This window comes from Typha angustifolia, chromosome 4, assembly GCF_048772165.1.
Source record: "Typha angustifolia cultivar Huaian chromosome 4, ASM4877216v1, whole genome shotgun sequence".
Classification (NCBI taxonomy): Eukaryota; Viridiplantae; Streptophyta; class Magnoliopsida; order Poales; family Typhaceae; genus Typha; species Typha angustifolia.
In genome coordinates, this window is record NC_133242.1 from 1,978,989 (window position 1) to 2,003,570 (window position 24,582).

General features: G+C 36.5%; 6 protein-coding genes across 7 annotated transcripts; 2 read left to right on the top strand and 4 right to left on the bottom strand.

Annotated features, from left to right (window-relative positions):
• Positions 1-408: 408 nt before the first annotated feature.
• LOC140759307 (probable aldo-keto reductase 1) lies at positions 409-2,283 on the bottom strand. Its single transcript, XM_073095831.1, has 7 exons — positions 2,213-2,283; positions 1,960-2,127; positions 1,663-1,866; positions 1,404-1,576; positions 1,206-1,302; positions 948-1,101; positions 409-766 (listed from the first exon to the last, which is right to left on the bottom strand). Exons 1-7 carry the CDS (start codon positions 2,273-2,275, stop codon positions 573-575), a joined length of 1,053 nt encoding a protein of 350 aa, XP_072951932.1. The 5' UTR covers positions 2,276-2,283; the 3' UTR covers positions 409-572.
• Positions 2,284-4,186: 1,903 nt separating this feature from the next.
• LOC140759448 (early light-induced protein 1, chloroplastic-like) lies at positions 4,187-5,254 on the bottom strand. The gene is made up of 3 exons (XM_073096016.1): positions 5,084-5,254; positions 4,915-4,980; positions 4,187-4,709 (listed from the first exon to the last, which is right to left on the bottom strand). The coding sequence occupies exons 1-3, from the start codon at positions 5,207-5,209 to the stop codon at positions 4,365-4,367; spliced, it is 537 nt and encodes a 178-aa protein (XP_072952117.1). The 5' UTR covers positions 5,210-5,254; the 3' UTR covers positions 4,187-4,364.
• A 5,576-nt stretch (positions 5,255-10,830) lies between these two features.
• LOC140759294 (probable aldo-keto reductase 1) lies at positions 10,831-12,753 on the top strand. Its single transcript, XM_073095810.1, has 7 exons — positions 10,831-10,900; positions 10,986-11,153; positions 11,247-11,450; positions 11,537-11,709; positions 11,811-11,907; positions 12,012-12,165; positions 12,347-12,753. The coding sequence occupies exons 1-7, from the start codon at positions 10,838-10,840 to the stop codon at positions 12,538-12,540; spliced, it is 1,053 nt and encodes a 350-aa protein (XP_072951911.1). The 5' UTR covers positions 10,831-10,837; the 3' UTR covers positions 12,541-12,753.
• A 1,817-nt stretch (positions 12,754-14,570) lies between these two features.
• Positions 14,571-15,608, bottom strand: LOC140759785 (early light-induced protein 1, chloroplastic-like). Its single transcript, XM_073096448.1, has 3 exons — positions 15,427-15,608; positions 15,253-15,318; positions 14,571-15,056 (listed from the first exon to the last, which is right to left on the bottom strand). The coding sequence occupies exons 1-3, from the start codon at positions 15,553-15,555 to the stop codon at positions 14,712-14,714; spliced, it is 540 nt and encodes a 179-aa protein (XP_072952549.1). The 5' UTR covers positions 15,556-15,608; the 3' UTR covers positions 14,571-14,711.
• A 1,957-nt stretch (positions 15,609-17,565) lies between these two features.
• On the top strand, positions 17,566-18,718 carry LOC140759784 (early light-induced protein 2, chloroplastic-like). 2 transcript variants are annotated; one of them, XM_073096446.1, is made up of 3 exons: positions 17,566-17,756; positions 17,874-17,960; positions 18,264-18,718. In XM_073096446.1, the coding sequence occupies exons 1-3, from the start codon at positions 17,631-17,633 to the stop codon at positions 18,606-18,608; spliced, it is 558 nt and encodes a 185-aa protein (XP_072952547.1). In that variant the 5' UTR covers positions 17,566-17,630; the 3' UTR covers positions 18,609-18,718. The 2 variants fall into 2 exon arrangements, with proteins under 2 accessions (XP_072952547.1, XP_072952548.1); XM_073096447.1 differs by having other exon boundaries at positions 17,568-17,756; positions 17,877-17,960.
• Positions 18,719-19,895: 1,177 nt separating this feature from the next.
• LOC140759699 (probable aldo-keto reductase 1) lies at positions 19,896-22,647 on the bottom strand. Its single transcript, XM_073096331.1, has 7 exons — positions 22,413-22,647; positions 22,147-22,314; positions 21,844-22,047; positions 21,585-21,757; positions 21,139-21,235; positions 20,867-21,020; positions 19,896-20,249 (listed from the first exon to the last, which is right to left on the bottom strand). The coding sequence occupies exons 1-7, from the start codon at positions 22,473-22,475 to the stop codon at positions 20,056-20,058; spliced, it is 1,053 nt and encodes a 350-aa protein (XP_072952432.1). The 5' UTR covers positions 22,476-22,647; the 3' UTR covers positions 19,896-20,055.
• Positions 22,648-24,582: the final 1,935 nt, after the last annotated feature.

A 24,582-nucleotide genomic window follows, 5' to 3' on the forward strand; every position in this document is an offset into this window, starting at 1 on the left:
ATTTAGGTATTTATAAATTATTTCATATATTATAATGTAATATTAATATAGCTAAAATAAAATATATGAAAGTGTAAATATTTTAATATTATTACTAATATAATTTTGCAAAGATTTATTAAAAATCATATGTTCCATTTGAAATAAAATTATATTATTTTCGACTAACAATGTATTGTAAATTTATGTGTCCAGCATTGCATTGCATAAAAATAACTATTTCTCCGTATTATATACATTGCATATGTTATACCATAGTGTACAATTGCACAATAAATGCTAAACTATTCTATACATAAAATATATTAATCTAATTTACTATCTATTCCATCAATACACTTTAAATTAAATAAGAGATATTTCAATAATATTTTTTTATCTTTATTTTATATCACATCAAATATAATTATTACACCTTTATTTTATAATACAAATAAACATAGAAATAATTATTCCTAAAATAAACCTTTTATTTCGACAATAATAATTTCTTTTTGTTATTTCTAATTCATTCTATTTTTAAGGTCTACAGGCCCTTAGTGCTAACAAGGCACGGAAGGGATAGAACGGTCTTATGCAGAGGATGTGTTCTGTTTCTTTGGTGTATCTGCAAACTTCCAGCAAAATTGTTCGGAGACACTGAAGGTTCTGGAACCTGCTACGTCTTCTTCACGGACTGCATCAGATATTTCTTTCAGGTCATCTTCAGTGAGCTTCACTTTTAAAGAGCCAATGTTGTCATCCAAGTTCTTGATCTTGGTTGTTCCTGAAATATTGGAAATAGGAAGAAAGTGAAGAATAGGCTATATATTTAAAGCACCAGATGAATAGTTCTTAGTCTGCCGTCCTTTTCAATCATTATGAGATTCAGGCTCTCCCATAACCTATTAGGATGATACTTGATGATGCCGGCAATGTTATTATTGCAAATTTACAGCCAATCTTACCTGGGATAGGAGCAACATCATCCCCTTGATGAAGAACCCAAGCTAAAGCTAGTTGAGCAGGGGTAAGATGATGCTTCGTGGCTAGACTTTCGAGTCGCAAATATAGAGGTTTGTTCTTTTGTAAGTTTCCTCCGGTAAACCTTGGATGTGAACTCTGATAAATTCATAAGCTTAACCATGAGTAAGAAAATTTTGATTAATCAATTATACGAGCATATCAATCAGAAGAGATCTCAAAAGAAATTTAAACTTTATTACCAGGTACATATCAGGTGGCAGTTCTTCTACGACTCCTTTCCCACCGAAAAAACCACGGCCAAGAGGGCTGTATGGAACTATCCCAATGCCCAATTCTCTGCATTCCAGATGATACCATAAGCACAAGTAGGATATACTTTGGACAGAGATGCATAGAATATCAACTACCTTCTTCTCCAAAATTCACAAACAACTTACCTGCACAACGGTACAATCTCGGACTCGATGTCCCTTGTCCAAAGAGACCACTCCATCTGCAATGCGGAGATCGGATGAACGGCATGCGCACGCCTAATGGTGTCAGGGCTCGCCTCGGACAACCCAATGTACTTAATTTTCCCCTCTTCCACCAACTTCTTGAGCTCTCCCATCTACAAAATACCCAAATTCAATCACCAACCATCCTAGCAACAATGGACTTAGACAAACTATCTACACTGATTAGAGTACTACCCACCGTTTCCTCTATTGGCACAGTCTTATCAATTCTATGCTGGTAGTAAAGATCAATGTAATCGAGTCCGAGTCGCTCCAGACTCGCCACACAGCAAGCGCGCACATACTCCGGCTTACCACTAATCTCGTTCCTTCCGGAATTAAATTTCACAACTCCAAACTTTGTAGCCAATTGGATCTTCTCCCTGGGTAGCTGCTTCAATGCCTAAAGATACAAACACCATACATATATCGTGAACTGTAAATTTCCATTCATTCCTCCAAGATGATGAGAGACGAGAGAGAGGAAGTGAAAAACCTTGCCGACTAAGATTTCATTAGTGTAAGGTCCGTATATATCCGAGGTGTCGAAGAAGGTGATACCTTCTCGGAAAGCGTGCTTGATGATGGCGATGCCGGCTTCGTCGGTGAGGGGAGAATTGTATTCTCCGGTGAGGCCCAAGCACCCAAATCCCAACTTGGACACCTCCAGGTTACAAAATTCCAAATAAGAAAAAAGCGTTAATTAAGAAAAAATTATGATCTTTGATAGATTTGAAGAAGAAATATACCTCCAATCCCTGCGATCCCAGTTTCACTCTAGGAACCATTTGGGCCAGTACCGTTTGCTCCATTGATTCGATTCCCGGAGTTGTTGTTCATATTGTTTGGACAAGGACATATTTATAGAGATGATCCTATAAAGGAAGCATTCTTGGTGAGCGCATGGCTTTGCTATGCGAGGGAGAGGAAGTTTCAACCGTGATGAGCTCATGGCCTTGCTGAGCAAGACTAGGAGAGAGGATGTAATTGACCCGTCTGGGAATTCCAGGAGGATCGAGTTGAAAGTTAAAAAAACGAAAGGTAGTCGCTGCCTATGAAAAAACTGATGTTACGTGAAACTCTAGAAATAGTAAGATACAAATTGAATTTTTTTTTTTAAGAAACACTCTAGAAGATAAAGATATATTACATACTATTATTAATAATATATAAAATATCAAATATCAAATATAAAAAAGAGGATTGTAAATACAAAAAATTTTAAATAAGTAAAAAATCATAAATCTAAACTCGAATCGAAACTAATTACTAAAACCTACGGTAGTTAATAAGAAGCTTATAAATCACTAGCTAATTTCTACAACTTAATCTATACCGATCTTATTCATTAGACCCCAGTGACTTGTTATTTGTATGATAGATTTTGAAATCCCAGTGACCCCCCAATTTATATATCTTTTAAAGATAAGATAAATATCTTTTAGAGATAAAAATTAAATCTAAATTAAATGAGATCTCACGTAACTCTAAAAGTTGAAAATAATCTCATTGTATTTACGATGACTTAAAGTAGGAACAACTAAATATAAATGTGACGCCTATAGAGTGCGAACGACTAAAACAAACACTCTATATGTGCGAACGTTGTGTGAACAACCAACTGGTGCATTTGAACGATCCAAAAATACGTTCAAATGTGTTAAACAGTAGATTAGACGGTTGAAATCAAAGTAGTTGTTCGTAAAATTTTATATTCAACCATCATGACACCGTTTAAACACTTCAATAACAATTCTAAAATTTTTGATTTCCATCAAAACCCTAATTGATACACTGTTATCAATCTCCTGAGTTTATTCAATCTAGTTGAGTAGGTCATGCTTAACTTAAGCTTCGTATTTCCAATATTTCAGGAACAATCAAGATCAAGAACCTGGATAACAACACTGGCCCTTTCAAAGTGAAATTTACGGAGATGACCTAAAAGAAATATCTGATACAATCGGTGTAGAAGAGGTAGCAAGTTCCAGAACCTACAGTATCTTTGGAATCGAATAACTGGAAGTATGCAAATACACAAAAGAAACAGAACAATTCCTCTGCATAAGATCATTTGATCCCTTCTTTGCCTTGTTATCCTTTAGCATCCTATTGTTTCTCTGTCTTTGAAAAGTTTTGTACGTAATAATGGATTCTTAGACCTTTGCCATTTCACCTTGGCCGGAAATTTTCGAACTATCCTTATATATATATTTGTATATATGAAGTTTTTGGTTCATGAAATTGCTAGAATGGCATCATCCAGGATGACTACAGGGACAAATTTTCATTCAGACTTGTAGCTATTGGTGATCAGATGTTGGAGATGGAATCTCTAACATTTGACTATAAAGCTTAAATTATTAAATAATGAAGAAATAATCTATTTATTTATTTTGAGGGCCTGATTACTCTCCCGAAGAGTAAATTCTACCTGAAATCTTGGTAATGTTAGAGCCACTTTATTTCACTCCAATGCCCAAGACCACTCTTTATGTCCCATTTTAAACAAAAAATGTTTATTAAAAACACACTACGTTTGTGTTACATATTTTATTATGTGGATATTTATCTTCGATTGATAAAATAAAAGGAGAACAGTCTCTCAAGATCAAAGGAGGAGTATTTTAAAAATTTTATATTCAAAATTAATTCTGGATATTTTTAAGAAATAAAAAGAAATTGTAAGGCTAAAAATAATTCATAAAAAAATATAGGCAAAATATATGGTTTTTCTTAATAATTTCCCTATTTCATATTCTGACATCTGCCAACTCCTGACAATTAAATAACAAAAATAATCAACTTCCATATACATAAGTCGAGCAAAAAATGGTTGCATGAGAAGCTACAGCTAGCATTCTAACTCATCCTTTCATCTTGAGTACATGATCACTTGCTTCACACAAGAGGCCCTCCCTTGAAGTACTCAGTGAAAGCTAATGCGACCAACCCCATCATTGCAAACCTTCCATTCCACAACTCGGCATTGGCATTCATTAAGCCTTCCGTTTTAGACTGCACATTCTGGCCCTTGAACAAAGGAATCAAGGAGGCGATGGAGAAGACAGCGGCGGTGCCGACGAACCACGGTATGCCGCCGTTCATGAGCTGAGCAAGCAAATCATCGCCTCTCGCCACCTCGACCGCCATCGCCGATACGAATCCGAGCATCGCCAGACGCCCGTTGATCCTCTCCGGCGCCGGCCCGCTGAATGATAGCACGTCGGAGAACTTGGTGCTCACCTGACATTATGTTGAACTGGTGGTGAGGAAATATTTTGCATCTTGAGAGATTTCTTCTTGAATCCTTTTTTTTGTTAAAATTTTAAAAAATATCCAATTCCAGAACAACCCCAAATAGACATGATACGAATGGAGCAGGTACATAATTAACCTGAACTTTTGAAACGATTGATTAGAGAACAAATGGAGAATCAAAATGTCTAACCTTAGCTGCAGGCTTTGGTGCAGGGCCCGGAGTTGCCGGCGCCGATTTCTCCAGTGGCTGCTTTTCCTGCTACCAAAAACAAGGAATAAGTACTCAGGCAAAATGCCGGCGAAAACTTCATCTACTCAGCAAACTCCACGCCCGACTACCACGTAAACTGTGAACCCACCTCGCTTTGGCATCGGACGCGCAGGACACGCCCACGTTGCAAAGGGAGACCCGATGAACGGTTCTTCTGGGCGACGCGTGGCGCGGTCGATCCCACGTACGAGCTCAGTGTAGCTGAAGCGGCCATCTTCGAGATGAAGCAGAGTTCTTCTCACTTCTTCTACTTCCTCACTTCTTCTCAGTTTGCTTTCCAGTTGATGGAGCTGAGGGTTGGAATTTATATAGGTGGTCGCGGTTGGTCGTAACAAAGAGGTGTGTGGTGGCCTCCGTGAACCCACGTCAGTTCGGTGGTACGTGGACCCCGTTAGCTTCGCATGGGCTTGGTTGCTGCGTGGTGACGTGGACGGCCGGGTTGCCGGAAGGCGGATGGAGAAATGGTTGAGCGAGCACTTGTGGTTCTAGTTTGCTTATTGTAGTGAAGACGTGTACGTTTTTGGGGCACGTGAAGTGGGGCGGGTATTTTAACCTTTTAAGCTTTTTTAGATATCTATTATTGGAAAAAATATATATATAATCTGTGAAAAAAGATCGGAATATTTTCCTACACTTTGGAACATGGTTTATAAATAAATATCGTAATTTATTTTCTATTTGACACGGTCACCTATTTTCCTATTATCCTTTTCACGTTGTAGAGCTACCCGAGCCCGACAGTATTTAGTTAATTCAAAGTTTATTTTAAGAAAAAACTGACTAATTCTGCCTAGTCATGTTTTAATATCATTCAACCCAAAGTCTAGTCATGACTTGTAAGGGGTGTCGATACTCTCTTGATATATTTAAGTGACACTAAATTTTTATTAATATATATTTAAAGCACCGTTTCTCAGGAGGGTGGAGACGTGTACGCTCTTGGCACGTGAAGTGGGTCGGGTATTTTAACCTTTTAAGCTTTTCTAGATACCTAATATTGAAAATATAAATATATAATCTGTGAAAATCTACATGACATCCTTCCCAACGTTATTAGTCCAATTCTTGAATCAAGGGATTCTGCGAAATCTAGATAGCATCTTTCTCTACAGAGCCTTTGTCCCTTACCACCTCCACATATTAATTGCCAAGAATACACTGATTTAACTGTGAAATATATTTGATAAGTACTCATTGGATGATAACTTTATCTTTTCGGCATCATATTATAATTTCGGCATCAATTAAAAAGTATTATATATGTTATTGTTAGAAGATATTATAGTTTTATTAGAACGTCTTCTATTTGAGAATGTATTGCAGTTTTATTAGAAAGTATTTTGATGCTAACCGTATTAGATCGGATCACATCAGAGAGAGACTAGGCTCAATAGATTGAGTCTAATTAACTTATTAATATTTATGTATGCTTATACATGCATATATTTAAAATATTTGAATATACAATATGTTTCTAACACCTTATTATTATTATATATTATTTTCTATGTAATAAAATGCTAAGCTTAGATAATTATTTTTATATTTATGGATAATGATTATTATATGTATGATTAGTAACTACCGTAAGTAAAAGTAGTAATTGCCAAATAATTGAATTATAGTTAGTTATTTTATGTACATATATTTTAATTATATTATTGTATATCTCATTCTTTTATGCTTAAAGAGATTAATTATTTATGCCTAATATATAATTAGAATAAAGTTATATATATATATATATCAAGTTATTTAATAAAATCAAATAATTTATTATATTTTACACTAATGAATTCTAAATAGGATAAACAGCTAACATCATATTATTTAAATATTTTCAGACCCCGAACACCTTTATGTGAGACCCTCGGGGACGTTGATAATGAGCTGATGTTTGACTGATGGACGTGAGAGATGCGTGGTTCGTGTTTGATCAAACTGTGAGTAATCTTATCCCATAGATGTTTTTCTCAAATTAGAATATATTATATATTATGTATATACATATTTTGGCCTCCAGCATAATTATATGACTTTATCTACAGATGATTTCAGTCAAGCATATTTTATCATGCATTTGATCAGGCTGCTTTGGGATATGAGTACATTGGTGATATATAGAAATGATTGGAGATGGTTATACTGTTATGATTTTAATCAAGATGATCTCTAACATGAGTGGACATGGGTTAGACTAGTAGAAGTATGCATGTGTTAGATATATTGTTGGAGACTATATTGCATCATTTTTCTCTTGATTCATGTTCCACCTAAATTCCTATTATGCATTGACTCGTTATTGTACTGGACATATGCATATGATCTGTCATTTAGAAGGAAAACATAAAATATAATTGACAATATAGTTGATAGAAAGCGTGAGGATATCCGAGTGGGCGCGAGGGTTAGGACGTACTTGTTGGATGATTGATCGCTCGATATAGTCGCGATCATGTTGGCCTTACGTTCGAGGTCGTTAATCTGTGTGCGCAGTAGACATTCGGACATATGCCGTTCGTTATGGCATATATGGCGAGTTATCCTCACGAGATTTCTATTAGCTAGAAGGGTGCCTGGTCTGGATGGATGTTGGTACCCTTAGCGGATGGCAAGGTATAGTTATAATTGAGATACTCCTTTCGGATGACAGAGTATGCTCTGAGTCTTTGGGCATGATGTTGAAACCGGGTACCGAGTGTTAACTGTGCATAGTGGTCTAGTATGATGATGACATTGATGACTGAGATGTTGAAAAACACATATGATTTGATTATCATCTGATTACCTAATTATCGAGTAGTCAATATATATCATATATGATTGCATTTGATATCATAGCATGATCATGATCAGCATGCATCATGTGTTATATGTGAGAGAGAGTTATGATGATAATATGACATGAAGATTTGTTTACTCATTATCGATATATACTTTTATTAGTTATGGCATGTTATCTACTTTTCATTTATATATTATTGAAAATACATTCATATACTCATTCATGACATGATGCTCTTTCTGATTCATATTATTCAATACATGATTTACTCTCTGTTTAGCATCACAGATTCGGGGTAAGGTCTATTCACTGAGCATTTTCCCCATGACTCTCTTTATTTATTTTCTAACCTACTCAGATATGTGGTACGTTATAACGACTTGAGATATCTTGAAAATATATTTTAGAGCAATGATGAGGTGAGCTATAGATGCGAGATGGTATGGATGATAATTTATATAGAAATTGAGTTGTACTAATATTTGATATTTGTACTCTTTATATTAGACGATGATTTGTATAATACAGGTCGAATCATAGTGTACTCTTGTATTAGTCATTTTAGTTGTATCTTAATGGTTTGCTGTTATATTTGTGGGTCCTACCAGATTATATAGTGGTCTAGTATATATTATTGTGGACTTGGATATTCATATGTTAACATGTTTATTTGGTTAATAGTATGATTTATTTGGTGATAGATTATGTGATTATGAATAGGTTAGTAGGTTTTATTTGATGATGTAATGATTATATATGCACAGGAGAGTATGTGCACATGACGGGCCCCGCCGGACCTGTCGCGTGTGCTGCGTGTGCCGTGTGGGCGTGCATGTGCCTATACCAGGCGAGGGCGTTACAGTTAATTAAGGAGTCCTTAGGGTGAGACTCTATATATATGTGGAGGAAACCATAATTGAGATTTTTTTATGTGGATTAGAATTAGCTTTAGCCTCATCTCTTTCTCTCTTGACTCTAGCCATTGGCGTCCTCTCCCACCTCCCTTCTTCCATCGCTCAAGTTTTTGGTCGGCTACTTCTAGCCTTTATCCCCCCTTTTCCACAACAACTTCTTCCCCTTCACACCAAGATCTAACCCTAGCATCCATCTTGTCATTTGAGGGCTATTAAGCTAGGATCTAGGTTTCGGAACCGTTGCGAATCGGATTAAGCCGGTTCGTAATAACTGGTATCAAAGCCAATTTTTCTCGGACCACTATAGCTACCACAAGATCCAAAGCGGCTAAGCAAGTAAGTGATCAAGGCATGGAGATGAACCCTGTGGCTATATCAAGATCTCCATCCCCTCAGAGTTCTCGAGGATGGACAGAAAGCCCGCCTGATCGCGCGCAAACCGTAGCACTTATGGCACAAACATTGTTGGAGATAAAAGCCACCTTTGCTGATAGGAATGAATACCCTCCAAGACGTACCCCTTAGCGTCATAGAAGACATGAACCCCCCCCCCTACCTAGAGAGGGGAACCGACGAGCACCGATCATGGAGGCACCTTGGAGACAACGCGACGAGCCGCATGAGCGTCGCACCGACTTACCTCCCTTTCACCCGAGGAAACCTATGGCCCCACACCCAGAGAAGGAGGCTTGGGATGAGTGGAAGGAACTCCCTTATCAGCCAAGGGTCCAACAACAAGAGTCGCTTCATCGAGGAAGCGAGAACGAGTGCGACCAAATGCTACAACCCCGCACCGTTCGAATTGATTTTCCTAAGTTCAGCGGTGGGGACCTATTGGATTGGATTTATAGGGTGGAGCAATTGTTCGCATATCAAGAGATACATAACCATCAAAAGGTGTTATTAGCCTCATTCAACTTGAAGACGTAGCTGTGAGATGAGCAACGCATAGCGCACGCCGTTTTGCCACTTGGGAGGAGTTCGCCAATGCGCTTTTTGTGCGTTTCGGACTTTCAAACTATGAAGACTTTTAAGCTACCTTGACGAAACTAACCCAAAACCCTTCTGTAAGAGCATATCAAGAGGTGTTCAAAAGAATCAGCAATAGAGTCCATGGGTGGTCGGACTTAGTTGTCAAAATTACTTTCATCTCTGGGCTTCGTCGTGATATCCAAGCGGAAGTCAAAGCTACTCGTCCTACCACCTTGTTAGAGGCATTCTCAGCAACACAAATGATGGAGGAAAAGATACGAGAATTGAAAGAAATACACCAACCAAAGTGGACCGCATTGGAGTCGACAACCGTGGAGCAAATGCCATTGAGCAACCTGAGACCGCCAGCCTCGGGTGTGTCATATTTGGGACAGACTCGGACAAATCCAAGCAGGCCAGCCCCACCTCGAACCGGGCCAGATCCTAAGGACCAGCCGAGGTTGAGAGGACGACGCCTCCCACCAGCGGACATTGAAGATCGGCATTCCAAGGGCCTATGCTTCTATTGCGACGAGCGCTTCATACCGGGCCATAAATGCGCCAAACAATCTATTGCCATTATGCTCATGGAGAAGATGATCAAACGTGATTCAAAGGACGATATGGAGGTCCAATAGTCGGAAGAGCATGGACAAACCAAAAAGCATGCACACTCGACAAATCAACTACATAAGGTTTGTGAACTACCATAGACACCTTGAGGACAAGGTGGTCGAAAGCGTGGTGGATTGATGCGAACCGGGTTAGATCGGATCACATCAAAGGGAGAATAGGCTCAATGGATTGAGTCTAATTATCTTATTTAGTTATTTGATTTAATTAAAATCTTAGTAGATTATGATTTTAATTTGGGGAAATGGGTGAGTGCTTGTGGTGCTATGTTGCTCAGGGATTTGGAGACGTGTACGCTCCCGGCGACTACTTTTCGTTTTTTAACTTTCAACTGGATCCTCCTGTAATTCCCAGACGGGTCAATTACATCCTCTCTCATAGTCTTGCTTAGCAAAGACATGAGCTCATCACGGTTGAAACTTCCTCTCCCTCGCATAGCAAAGCCATGCGCTCACCAAGAATGCTTCCTTCATAGGATCATCTCTATAAATATGTCCTTGTCCAAACAATATGAACAACAACTCCGGGAATCGAATCAATGGAGCAAACGGTACTGGCCCAAATGGTTCCTAGAGTGAAACTGGGATCGCAGGGATTGGAGGTATATTTCTTCTTCAAATCTATCAAAGATCATAATTTTTTCTTAATTAACGCTTTTTTCTTATTTGGAATTTTGTAACCTGGAGGTGTCCAAGTTGGGATTTGGGTGCATGGGCCTCACCGGAGTATACAATTCTCCGGTCTCCGACGAAGCCGGCATCGCCATCATCAAGCACGCTTTCCGAGAAGGTATCACCTTCTTCGACACCTCGGATATATACGGACCTTACACTAATGAAATCTTAGTCGGCAAGGTTTTTCACTTCCTCTCTCTCGTCTCTCATCATCTTGGAGGAATGAATGGAAATTTACAGTTCACGATATATGTATGGTGTTTGTATCTTTAGGCATTGAAGCAGCTACCCAGGGAGAAGATCCAATTGGCTACAAAGTTTGGAGTTGTGAAATTTAATTCCGGAAGGAACGAGATTAGTGGTAAGCCGGAGTATGTGCGCGCTTGCTGTGTGGCGAGTCTGGAGCGACTCGGACTCGATTACATTGATCTTTACTACCAGCATAGAATTGATAAGACTGTGCCAATAGAGGAAACGGTGGGTAGTACTCTAATCAGTGTAGATAGTTTGTCTAAGCCCATTGTTGCTAGGATGGTTGGTGATTGAATTTGGGTATTTTGTAGATGGGAGAGCTCAAGAAGTTGGTGGAAGAGGGGAAAATTAAGTACATTGGGTTGTCCGAGGCGAGCCCTGACACCATTAGGCGTGCGCATGCCGTTCATCCGATCTCCGCATTGCAGATGGAGTGGTCTCTTTGGACAAGGGACATCGAGTCCGAGATTGTACCGTTGTGCAGGTAAGTTGTTTGTGAATTTTGGAGAAGAAGGTAGTTGATATTCTATGCATCTCTGTCCAAAGTATATCCTACTTGTGCTTATGGTATCATCTGGAATGCAGAGAATTGGGCATTGGGATAGTTCCATACAGCCCTCTTGGCCGTGGTTTTTTCGGTGGGAAAGGAGTCGTAGAAGAACTGCCACCTGATATGTACCTGGTAATAAAGTTTAAATTTCTTTTGAGATCTCTTCTGATTGATATGCTCGTATAATTGATTAATCAAAATTTTCTTACTCATGGTTAAGCTTATGAATTTATCAGAGTTCACATCCAAGGTTTACCGGAGGAAACTTACAAAAGAACAAACCTCTATATTTGCGACTCGAAAGTCTAGCCACGAAGCATCATCTTACCCCTGCTCAACTAGCTTTAGCTTGGGTTCTTCATCAAGGGGATGATGTTGCTCCTATCCCAGGTAAGATTGGCTGTAAATTTGCAATAATAACATTGCCGGCATCATCAAGTATCATCCTAATAGGTTATGGGAGAGCCTGAATCTCATAATGATTGAAAAGGACGGCAGACTAAGAACTATTCATCTGGTGCTTTAAATATATAGCCTATTCTTCACTTTCTTCCTATTTCCAATATTTCAGGAACAACCAAGATCAAGAACTTGGATGACAACATTGGCTCTTTAAAAGTGAAGCTCACTGAAGATGACCTGAAAGAAATATCTGATGCAGTCCGTGAAGAAGACGTAGCAGGTTCCAGAACCTTCAGTGTCTACGAACAATTTTGCTGGAAGTTTGCAGATACACCAAAGAAACAGAACACATCCTCTGCATAAGACCGTTCTATCCCTTCCGTGCCTTGTTAGCACTAAGGGCCTGTAGACCTTAAAAATAGAATGAATTAGAAATAACAAAAAGAAATTATTATTGTCGAAATAAAAGGTTTATTTTAGGAATAATTATTCCTATGTTTATTTGTATTATAAGATAAAGGTGTAATAATTATATTTGATGTGATATAAAATAAAGATAAAAAAATATTATTGAAATATCTCTTATTTAATTTAAAGTATATTGTTGAAATAGATAGTAAATTAGATTAATATATTTTATGTGTAGAATAGTTTTGTATTTATTGTGCAATTGTACACTATGGTATTACATATGCAATGTATATAATACAGAGAAATAGTTATGCAATCCAATGCTAGACACATAAATTTACAATACATTGTTAGGCAAAAATAATACAATTTTTTTTACATAGAACATATTATTTTTAATAAATCTTTGCAAAATGATATTAGTAATAATATTAAAATATTTACACTTTCATATATTTTATTTTAGCTATATTAATATTACATTATAATGTATAAAATAATTTATAAATACCTAAATTACTAGAAGAAAAAAAGAGATGAAAGTATTTTTATAATTTGGACATATTAATTAATCAAAATAACGCTAGGGTATTATATGAGAATCATAGATAAAGTGAGGGATTGAATTATGAAATCCTCAAAGATAGAATATGAATCACAAAGTAGGTAAAATGTATGGTGTTATTTGTAAAATTCTCTTATTAGTATTATATTTTTGGTGTTATTTTTACATATATAAAAATTATTGTACAAATTCAATACCATATTAGTAATAATTTTATAATATATATTACAAAAATAATATTATCAATAATACTTTTTAAAATGTTTTTATTTTTATGAAATATTAAATTATTGATATATATATATGCTGTTTAAATTGAATTCTATTTATTTATTTTAAAATATTAAAAATATGATAAAAGATGTGTGATTAATTATGGTAAGATGTTAATAAAATGCTTTATAGAGAGTGAGAAATAATGAATTACCATAAAATGTTTGAAAGAGAAAAAAATAAGAGATAATTTACAATAAGATATTTAAAAGAATTTGTAGTCAAATTAAGGATAAATTAATAATTAGATTAGAATGTGGTATAAGATATAATATTGATAAATAATATTTATATTCTACAATATGCTTATTTTGATGTTTAGTTATTATTTAAAAAAAGAGATGATACTATGGACTAAGAACTTTTGTTATATATTTTCTTGTCTCCTTGGGATGCTATGTAATAATGGATGGTGAGATCCTTTGCCATTTCACGTTGACTGGAAGTTTGCGAACTATCTTTATGAACATATGAAGTTTTTGATTCATGAAATTGCTAGAAGAAAAATGTTGGATCGAGGTGGAGTTTCTTAATTATATGTTCTCATAAGGTTAAACAACAGACTTTATAGAGTAATTAGCTATACGATTTTTTTTTATTTGGTCAATGAGTTACGATGGGATATGGTTTAGAAAGATAAGGTTAAAAACTATTTAATCATTAGAGTTATTAAATTATATATTTAAATTAAAGACCGTTAGTTAAATTAACACTATGATGTTATATAAAATTTATTAAAGAAAAGAGAGATCAAATTACAAATCTTCAAAGATAACGTTTTAACCGGTTAACAATAAAAATATAGAGTATTATTTAAATATTTCCCTAAACTATTAGATAACGAAGAAATAATTACTCTCCGAAAGTAAAGTGTAGCTCTAATCTTACCAAGAGTCAGTTTATTGCATTCTGTGTCAAAGATCACTCTTTAGAGAAAATTATTAAAACACACTATATTTTTATTTTTCTGTCAGTCGAATCCTATTATCTGAAAGTTATTATTCAACTCCTACATTTTCCTTTTGATGTGTAAAAATCTTCCTAATGTTTGATCAAAAGCAAACAAAATTTTAAATTCAAATAAGATGTATTTTTAAATTTCCCTATTTTCATATTCTAACATATTCCAACTGGTGACAATTCATAACAGAAACAATCAATTTCCATATTCATTAGTAGAGCAAAAAAACGTAGTTACAGAAAGCTATAACTTAAAGCTTGCAGTCTAACTCTCATCCTTCTTTTGTCCTCATCATAAGTAAAGATGAGTACATGATTAGTGACTTTACACAAGAGGCCCTCCCTTGAAGTACTCGGTGAAAGCTAATGCAACCAACCCCATCATTGCAAACCTTCCATTCCACAGTTCGGCGTTGGCATTCATGAAGCCATCGGTTTTAGACTGCACGTTCTGGCCCTTGAACAAAGGAATCAAGGAGGCAACGGAGAAGACGGCGGCGGTGCCAACGAACCACGGTAAACCGCCGTTCATGAGCTGAGCAAACAAATCATCCCCTCTCGCCAACTCGACCGCCATCGCCGACACGAAGCCGAGCATCGCCAGACGCCCGTTGATCCTCTCCGGTGCCGGCCCGCTGAATGCTAGCACGTCGGAGAACTTGGTGCTCACCTGAAATTATGTTGAACTGGTGGTGAGAACTCATTTTGCATCTTGATAGATTTCCTTTTGAGTCTTTTTTCATTTCACAATCTATAATATGTGTTAATTCCTATTTTCAATTCGATCTTATGTTGTTGAAAAAGAAACTATTCCTAATAAATCCATTTTTTTAAGGTACATATCATTGAGGATAAAAATGTCCAACCTTAGCTGCAGGCTTTGGTGCAGGGCTCGGAGTCCCCGGCGCCGATCTCTCCAGTGGCTGCTTTCCCTGCTACCAAAACAAAAAATTAGTTCTCGTGCAAAAAACCGGCGAAGACTTCATCTACTTGGTAAAACCCCCACCGTCGATCGACTACCACGTAAACAGTAAACCCACCTCGCTTTGGCATCGGACGCGCAGGACGCCCCCACGTTGCGAAGGGAGACCCGATGAGCGGCTCTTGTGGACGACGCGTGGCGCCGTCGATCCCACGTAGGAAGAACTCAGTGTAGCTGAAGCGGCCATGTTAGATATGAAGAAAAGTTCTCCTCACTTCTTCTCACTTTTGCTCTCCATTTGATGGAAGGGAGAGTAGAATTTATAGAGAAGGGTGCAGTGCGGTTTGGTCGTAACAAAGCGGGGCATGGTGGCTGCCGGGAAGCCACGTCAGCTCAGAGGTACGTGGACCCCGCTAGCTCCGCATGGTCTTGGGTGGTGAGTGATGACGTGGTCGGCCGGGTTACCAGATGGTGGGAGAAGGTTCGAGAAGTTTGGGGAAATGGGTGAGTGCTTGTGGTGCTACGTTGCTCAGGGATTTGGAGACGTGTACGCTCCTGGCACGTGAAGTGGGGCGGGTATTTTAACCTTTTAAGCTTGTCTAGATATCTATTATTGGAAAATATGAGATCGGAATATTTTCCTACACTTTGGAACATGGTTTATCAATAAATATCGTAATTTATTTTCTATTTGACACGGTCACCTATTTTCCTATTATCCTTTTCACGTTGTAGAGCTACCCGAGCCCGAGAGTATTTAGTTAATTCAAAGTTTATTTTAAGAAAAAACTGACTAATTCTGCCTAGTCATGTTTTAATATCATTCAACCCAAAGTCTAGTCATGACCTGTAAGGGGGTGTCGATACTCTCTTGATATATTTAAGTGACACTAAATTTTTATTAATATATTAAATTATTTAATCTATGTTTTAAGCTGTCACACTTCTAAATTAATTGTCATTGAGTACCTAGCCGTTATGCTCTCGAAATAGTTCTCCAATTTAATATATTATTGATCATTCAAATCGAGCTAAATCATCAAGTCAAATTACTACGTTAAATTATTAAATAATTTTATTTATAATAATTATTTTGAATTGGCCTCTTTTCTCCATTAAGTATATTCTCAAAATTATAATATATTTTTAATTTTATATGAGGGGCATGTTATAGGAAACCTTTTACTTCCTATTTATTTTCAATTGTTGTCCAAATGGTGTTGTCTACTAAATTTACAGGAAACTTACCCTTATAATATTATACATATTGGCTACTTAAACGTATCTTATAAAATCAAAATAAAAAAACCTACGTATTATGTAAACATAACTATAGTTCGTAAAAGAAATTTAAAAAGAAACTACATGGTATGTACATGTAACTGTGGATTTGAGAAAAAAAAACTAAAAGAGAAACTATTGTATCACATTCGGCTGAGAATCGGTTAAAAAAAAAACTAATATATATATATCATATAATATAACTGTGGAACATAAAAGAGCTAAAAAGAGAAACTATTTATATGACATAGATCACGAACGAACAACAAATTGAAATTACATAATACGTAAAATAACTTAAGAAATACATTCTCAACTTAGAAGACGTTCTAATAAAACTATAATATCTTCTAACAATAACATATATAATACTTTTTATTTGAGCGAGTTAGATATCATAATATATAAAAGAATATTATAATATGATGCCGAAAAGATAAAGTTATCATCCAATGAGTACTTATCAAATATATTTCACAGTTAAATCAGTGTATTATTGGCAATTAATATGTGGAGGTGGTAAGGGACAAAGGCTCTGTAGAGAAAGATGATATCTAGATTTCGCAAAATCCCTTGATTCAAGAATTGGACTAATAACGTTGGGGAGGATGTCACGTAGATTTTCACAGGTTATATATTTATATTTTCAATATTAGATATCTAGAAAAGCTTAAAAGGTTAAAATACCCGATCCACTTCACGTGCCAAGAGCGTACACGTCTCCACCCTCCTGAGAAACGGTGCTTTAAATATTATATAGCACCACAAGCACTCACCCATTTCCCCGAACTTGTCGAACTTTCTCTCACCTTATGGTAAGCAGTCCACGTCATCACTCACCACCCAAGCCCATGCGAAGCTAGCGAGGTCCACATACCACCGAGCTGTCGTGGCTTCACGGCAGCCACCACGCACCTCTTTGATATGACCAACCGCACCCACCTCTATAAATTCCATCCTCCGTTCCATCAAATGGAAAGCAAACTTGAGAAGAAGTGAGGAAGTGAGAAGAGGAGGGAAGAACTCTGCTTCATATCGAAGATGGCCGCTTCAGCTACACTGAGCTCCTACGTGGGGTCTACCGCTCCACGCGTCGTCCAGAAGAGCCGTTCATCGGGTCTCCCTCTGCAACGTGGGCGCGTCCTGCGCGTCCGATGCCAAAGCGAGGTGGGTTTACCGTTTACGTGGTAGTCGATCGACGGTGGGGTTTATCAAGTAGATGGTCTTCGCCGGTTTTTCGCACGATTACTTATTTTTTTGTGCCTTTTTTTTTTGTTTTGGTAGCAGGAAAAGCAGCCATTGGATAAATCGGCGACGGTAACTCCGCCTCCGCAGCCTACTCCGAGCCCTGCACCAAAGCCTGCAGCTAAGGTTGGACATTTTTATCCTCCTCCATTTCTTCTCTATCTAATCTTTTTAAAAGTTCAGGTTATTACGCAATGATACCTACCTAAAAGTAACGGATTTATTCATTCACAACCCTATATTATGTACCTATTCCAGTCACACCATGTCTACTTGGGATACTTTTTTTTTTATTTTAACAACGTAAGGATCGAATTGAAAATAGGATTGAACACATATTAGTAGGTTGTGAAATGAAAAAAAGACTCAAAAAGAAATCTCTTTAAGATGCAAAAATATTTCCTCACCACCAGTTCAACATAATGTCAGGTGAGCACCAAGTTCTCCGACGTGCTAGCATTCAGCGGGCCGGCGCCGGAGAGGATCAACGGGCGTCTGGCGATGCTCGGCTTCGTGTCGGCGATGGCGGTCGAGGTGGCGAGAGGCGATGATTTGTTTGCTCAGCTCATGAACGGCGGTTTACCGTGGTTCGTTGGCACCGCCGCCGTCTTCTCCGTTGCCTCCTTGATTCCTTTGTTCAAGGGCCAGAACGTGCAGTCTAAAACCGATGGCTTTATGAATGCCAACGCCGAGTTGTGGAATGGAAGGTTTGCAATGATGGGGTTGGTTGCATTAGCTTTCACCGAGTACTTAAAGGGAGGGCCTCTTGTGTAAAGTTAGTGATCATGTACTCATCTCAACTTTTGAAGACAAAGGATGAGAGTTAGAATGCTAGCTATAGCTTGTCAGGCAATTATGTATATGGAAGTTGATTTTTTCTGTTATGAATTGTCACGAGTTGGCAGATTTAGAATATGAAATAGGGAAATTTATTAAAAACATTCCATATTTTGCCTATATTTAGCATGATCATCGTTAGTTGAACTTTTTGGGCAATCAGACTTAAGTATTTGTTCATGGTCCGACTCACTAATCATTTGGGCCGGGCTAGAATATTCTAACCCGTTATCGTCCATCGGTCCATGAGAGATCGGGCTATCTGGTCGGGCCGGGTCGGCCCAACCCACCAATCACTCGGCCCAACCCACATTTTAGTTATTTTTTAATTTTTTTACTATTAACTTTTTTTAAAAAAAAACTATTTATGTTCCTCCATTTAAAAAATAATTAAAATAAATTAAATTTTTTAAAGGTGTGCTTAAAATAATACAAAACGGTACAATACTAAAATTTCCGTTGGTTGTTACTATAGCAAAACGGCAAATTACTGTAGCAGAACAAGTAAATTATTGTAGCAGAACGAGCGAGTCTTGTTGCTGGCCAAAGGGGTGAGCTTTCGGGTTGGGTCGAGCAAGCAAAGGGCTGGTCCGTGCTACCCATGGGTAGTTAGGGCTTAGGTCGGGTCGAGCCTAAACCGGGTCCAGGCCGGATCGGGTCGGGTACGGGCAGGCTGGGTCATTTGATCAAGTCTACCTATTTTTGAAATATTTATTACTTGACTTTTACATTTGGTTTTTATTGTTTAAAAAATATTAGCTAACTAAATAAAATTAATTTTAATATATGATTTATGTAACTCTACTAATTAAATTATAAAAAATATTTTGAAATTTTTTTAGCCTTATATTTTTAAACCATATCTCGGTGTAACTCACCAAATTAATCAAAAATATTTTTCTAGATTTAATCATTCTACCTATTCCACTAATGAATAAAGTATTTTATAATTATTTTAATGTTTAAAAAAATTCTTTGGTTGATGTATTTTTATTTGAAAATGATTGGCTTTAGTTAACTCATAATGTCACATAAAAATTACAGAAAAAAATAATTACAAAAAGAAAAAGTAAGGGGTCAGATTACAGATTTCTTAAAAATGAGAAGTTAATCAAAAAATGGTGAAAATAAATGGTGTTATTTAAAAACTCTCAATAGTTTGAACTTTTCGATTATTTGGTTATTTTAACATTATGCGAAAACATATATCTTAGAAACTCCACCTCATCCAACATTTTTCTTAAATACTATAAGGATAGTTCGAAAACTTCCAGCCAAGGTGGAAAGACAAAGGATCTCACCATCCATCATTACAAAGCTTCTAAAAGAGAGGAAAATAATAGGATGCCAAGTGCTAACAAGGCAAAGAAGGGATAACAGGGCCTTATGCAGAGGAATTGTTCTGTTTCTTTGGCGTATTTGCATACTTCCAGTTCAAATGTTCGTAGGTACTGAAGTTTCTGGAACCTGTTACCTCTTCTTCATGGATTGCATCAGATATTTCTTTCAGGTCATCTTCTGTGAGCTTCACTTTTAAAGAGCCAATGTTGTCATCCAGGTTCCTGATCTTGGTTGTTCCTGAAACATCGGAAATAGGGAGAAAGTGAAGAATAGGCTATATATAAAGCACCAGATGAATGTTCTTTGTGTCATAGGTATAAATATTTCTCAGTTTGGCTTTTCTTATGTTTCTGAATTTTCCATCGATCTAATTCATCCCACACATGAAGGACTATAAATCTTCAGACCTTCACTATTTGAAAAACAAGACAATAGGAGATAAAAGTTCCAAACTTCCATTTTCTTTCAGCTTTACCTGCTAGGTAAACAGTTAGTTAACCACTCTAAGCGCCATGCTTTTTCTTAAGCAGCCACTAAGAAGAGGAAAAGATCTATATAACCAAACTCCTAATAACTGAGACTAATAAACAGTTCGAAGTCTCCAAAGTGTATTGTTCAGAACAAGATAAGAAACTAAATATACTGTCATGCTGACATAAATTCATAAGTTATGGCAATAGTTCCTAGTCTGCCGTCCTTTTTAATCATTATGAGATTCAGGCTCTTCCATAACCTTCAGCATTTTTCTCATTAGGATGAGAATAAACTTCTCGTGGCTATAAGCAGGCATACTATCGATGATACTTGATGATGCCAGAAGTGTTATTATTGCAAATTTACAGCCAAAAGGTTACCTGGGATAGGAGCAACATCATCCCCTTGATGAAGAATCCAAGCTAAAGCAAGCTGAGCAGGGGTACAATGATGCTTCGTGGCTAGACTTTCCAGTCGCAAATACAGAGGTTTGTTCCTTTGTAAGTTTTCTCCAGTAAACCTTGGGTGTGAATTCTGATAGATTCGGAAGTTTAATCATGTGAAAGAAATTTTGAATAACCAATTACACAAGCATATTAATCAGAGGAGATCTCAAATTTTCTCAAACGTCAAGAAATCTAAACTTTATTACCAAGGCCGTATTAGGTGGCAGTTCTTCTACAACTCCTTTCCCACCGAAAAAACCACGGCCAAGAGGGCTGTATGGAACTATTCCAATACCCAGTTCTCTGCATTCCAAATGACACCATAAGCCCAAGTTGGATTACTTTGGTCAGAGATGCAAAGAATAACTATCTCACTTGAAGCATCTTTAGGTGTTCTTTTTACTTTCTTGCAAGATGTTTGGTTGTCTAAGCCGATTAGATCAGTCAAATTCTAGTGAGCATGTTAATTTCCCTAAGATCCACTAAAATATGATCTATTATATAACAGTTAGTTTATATTGAGATTGGCATAGAACAACTTTTATGTCAAAACTTCATGAAGAACTTATTTAGATAGCAAAGACATAAACCAAGTTCACATTTATATCATCCCCTATCAAAACAACTACTGACAATTCAACAAACAACTTACCTGCACACCGGTACAATCTCTGATTCGATATCCCTTGTCCAAAGAGACCACTCCATCTGCAATGCCGAGATCGGGTGCACGGCGTGCGCACGCCTAATGGTGTCCGGGCTAGCCTCCGACAACCCAATGTACTTAATTTTCCCCTCTTCCACCAACTTCTTGAGCTCCCCCATCTACAAAATCCCCAACTTCAGTCACCAACCATCCTAGCAGCAATGAACTTAGCCAAACTATCTACACTAATTAGAGTACTACTCACTGTTTCCTCTATTGGCACAGTCTTATCAATTCTATGCTGGTAGTAAAGATCAATGTAATCGACTCCGAGTCGCTCGAGACTCGCCTCACAGCAAGCGCGCACGTACTCCGGCTTGCCATTAATCGCATGCCTTGTGGAATCATATAGGAAAATTCCAAACTTTGTAGCCAATTGGATCTTCTCCCTGGGTAACTGCTTCAAGGCCTAAAGGATACAAATACCAAAAAAAATATAGGGGTATAAACTGTAAATTTCCGTTCATTCCTCGAAGAGGATGAGAGACGAGAGAGAGAGGAAGTGAACCTTGCCGACTAAGATTTCATTAGTGTGAGGTCCGTAGAAATCCGAGGTGTCGAAGAAGGTGATACCTTCTCGGAAAGCGTGCTTGATGATGGCGACGCCGGCTTCGTCGGAGACCGGAGAATTGTATACTCCGGTGAGGCCCATGCACCCAAATCCCAACTTGGATACCTCCAGGTTACAAAATCCCCAACAAAAAGAAAAGAAAAGAAAGAAGCTTTAATTAAGAAAATTTTAAGAACTTTGTTAGATTTGAAGAAGAAATCTACCTCCAATCCCTGTGATCCCAGTTTCACCCTGGGAACCATTTGGGCCACTATTGCTTGCTCCATTGATTCGATCCCCAGAGTTGTCGTCCAAATTGTTTGGACAAGGGCCTATTTATAGAGATGATCCTATTGAGAAAGTATCCTTGGTGAGCACGGCTTTGCTAAGCGAGGGAGTGGAAGAATCGTCCTTTGATGAGCTCATGGCTTTGCTAAGCGAGGGCTGCGAAAGAGGCCCAGAGGTTTGGATTGACCCGTTTGGAATTCAAGGAGGATCGAGTTGAAACGAATAGAATGTTACCTTTTTGACACTGCTGAAGGAGCTCACTCAGACCACAGTGCTCAGTTAACGATGTTTTTATCTCGCTTTAATTCGTACGGACGTAGGCTGAGATGGACCCAAATTTGATGAAAGAGAATCGGAGACGACATCCAAATTGGATGAAAGAGAATCGGAGACAGGAGAAAATAATTATTTCTTATTTAAATTAAGGGCATGATTTGATACTAATTTATTAATTAGTTATTAAAAATAAAAAATTCCTATTGATAAATTAAGGGGTATATAAGATATTTTACATCTGTTACTAAATTAATAGGTAAGTAAACTAGACTTTAAGTATTTTTTTATTACTTATCCTCATAATCATTTCCTTAATAATAGTAGAATATGTGGAAAAATTTATGCATGACTTTTGAATATTTAAAGTTCAACTCAAAATTCTAGAAAGAAATTATTTCAATTGAAAACTTTAATTAAACTCAAATTAAACTCAAATTTATTTATAATCTTACAACATAGGGAATACATTGTACGTTTTTTTCTTTGATAGAAGTGGCCACCTAGGTAGGTGAAAGAATTGAACTCGGTACTCCAAAATTATATTTTTTGAGTGCAATTCAACTTTACTTAATTGTCTCTGACTATCAGATTTAGGAGAATTTTTTTTTTAAAAACGATTAGTGTTAAAGGAAGATAAAAAATCCTAGTCGTCCTGATCGGTAGAATTTGCAACTCTATCTAAAATAGTACTCATCTAAAAATAAGAGAGAAAAATAATATAAAACTAGAGTTTGAGGATTAAACCCTTGTCCCATCCAAAACTAGATCTTATAAACATGACCCGACCCAACATGAACCTGATAACATTTTTTTCATCTATTTATGGTTTACGGTCTATCGTTTTAATATTTACAAATTGAGACGTTCTTCTGTAGATATTTGGTAAAAAGGTAGGGCTCGAATTGTATATCCCAAAAATTTAGGATGTAAACTAGAAAAATATGAAAAAGTGCGGGTGTGTTCAACGAAAATTTTGCTTGGCCTCGGAAAAAGTGCGGATTTCTACCGATTTATTATTATTTTTATTTTTTCATACAAAAATAGATTGTTAAAAGAGAGAAATAAAATAAGACTAATTTACTCTTACAATTTAAAAAGGGTGACCGTTATTTTCCATTGATTTTATTTAGTATTATTTAATCTCAATTGTTGAATTAGAAGAGAGAAAGTAGTAGTTTTTATTGAATCATTTGTTTTAAATTAAATAGATAGAATTAGAAAAAAAAATAGCCTTTTTTTGTCTTAAAAAATACTACCTAATAGGATACAAAATATTATATTATTTTAATAATAAAAATATAAAAAATTCTTATTTGACTTTAAAATTATGTTATCTTTATCAACATTAGGTATTTTCTAAACATGAAAGGTATTTTTTTAGATATGAAAAAGAAAATTTAGGGTTTGAATAATAACTTTTGGCATAATAGAATTTGACTAATAATAAAAGTAAAAATATAGTGTGTTTTTAATAAATTTTTCTATAAAGAGTGGTCTTTAGCCTCAGAATGCAATAAAATGACTCTAATATTAGTAAGATTAGAGTTAGAATTTACTTTTGGAGAGTAATTCTTTCTTCGTTATCTAATAATTTAAGGAAATATTTAAATAATAGTCTATATTTTTACCATTTATAGGTTAAAACAAGGATTTTATAATTAGATCACTCTTTTTTTCTATAATTTTTGTATAACATCATATTGTTATTTTAACTAAATGTCTTTAATTTTAGTATATGATTTATATAACTCTACTAATTAAATAATTAACTAATTGAAATTTCTTTATCTTATATTTTTAAACCATATCCTATCGTAGCTCACGGAGCAA

Bases quoted from the DNA above. Each gene is read 5' to 3' on its own strand.
- LOC140759307 (XM_073095831.1), bottom strand. From the start codon at position 2,275: ATGGAGCAAACGGTACTGGCCCAAATGGTTCCTAGAGTGAAACTGGGA. The intron at 2,128-2,212 runs GTATATTTCTTC...TGTAACCTGGAG, and splicing joins TGGGATCGCAGGGATTGGAG to GTGTCCAAGTTGGGATTTGG. The intron at 767-947 runs GTAAGATTGGCT...CCAATATTTCAG, and splicing joins TGATGTTGCTCCTATCCCAG to GAACAACCAAGATCAAGAAC.
- LOC140759448 (XM_073096016.1), bottom strand. From the start codon at position 5,209: ATGGCCGCTTCAGCTACACTGAGCTCGTACGTGGGATCGACCGCGCCA. The intron at 4,981-5,083 runs GTGGGTTCACAG...TTTTGGTAGCAG, and splicing joins GCGTCCGATGCCAAAGCGAG to GAAAAGCAGCCACTGGAGAA. The intron at 4,710-4,914 runs GTTAGACATTTT...ACATAATGTCAG, and splicing joins CACCAAAGCCTGCAGCTAAG to GTGAGCACCAAGTTCTCCGA.
- LOC140759294 (XM_073095810.1), top strand. From the start codon at position 10,838: ATGGAGCAAACGGTACTGGCCCAAATGGTTCCTAGAGTGAAACTGGGA. The intron at 11,154-11,246 runs GTTTTTCACTTC...TTGTATCTTTAG, and splicing joins ATGAAATCTTAGTCGGCAAG to GCATTGAAGCAGCTACCCAG. The intron at 11,710-11,810 runs GTAAGTTGTTTG...TCTGGAATGCAG, and splicing joins GAGATTGTACCGTTGTGCAG to AGAATTGGGCATTGGGATAG.
- LOC140759785 (XM_073096448.1), bottom strand. From the start codon at position 15,555: ATGGCCGCTTCAGCTACACTGAGTTCTTCCTACGTGGGATCGACGGCG. The intron at 15,319-15,426 runs GTGGGTTTACTG...TTTTGGTAGCAG, and splicing joins GCGTCCGATGCCAAAGCGAG to GGAAAGCAGCCACTGGAGAG. The intron at 15,057-15,252 runs GTTGGACATTTT...ACATAATTTCAG, and splicing joins CACCAAAGCCTGCAGCTAAG to GTGAGCACCAAGTTCTCCGA.
- LOC140759784 (XM_073096446.1), top strand. From the start codon at position 17,631: ATGGCCGCTTCAGCTACACTGAGCTCCTACGTGGGGTCTACCGCTCCA. The intron at 17,757-17,873 runs GTGGGTTTACCG...TTGTTTTGGTAG, and splicing joins GCGTCCGATGCCAAAGCGAG to CAGGAAAAGCAGCCATTGGA. The intron at 17,961-18,263 runs GTTGGACATTTT...ACATAATGTCAG, and splicing joins CACCAAAGCCTGCAGCTAAG to GTGAGCACCAAGTTCTCCGA.
- LOC140759699 (XM_073096331.1), bottom strand. From the start codon at position 22,475: ATGGAGCAAGCAATAGTGGCCCAAATGGTTCCCAGGGTGAAACTGGGA. The intron at 22,315-22,412 runs GTAGATTTCTTC...TGTAACCTGGAG, and splicing joins TGGGATCACAGGGATTGGAG to GTATCCAAGTTGGGATTTGG. The intron at 21,021-21,138 runs GTAATAAAGTTT...CGAATCTATCAG, and splicing joins TGCCACCTAATACGGCCTTG to AATTCACACCCAAGGTTTAC.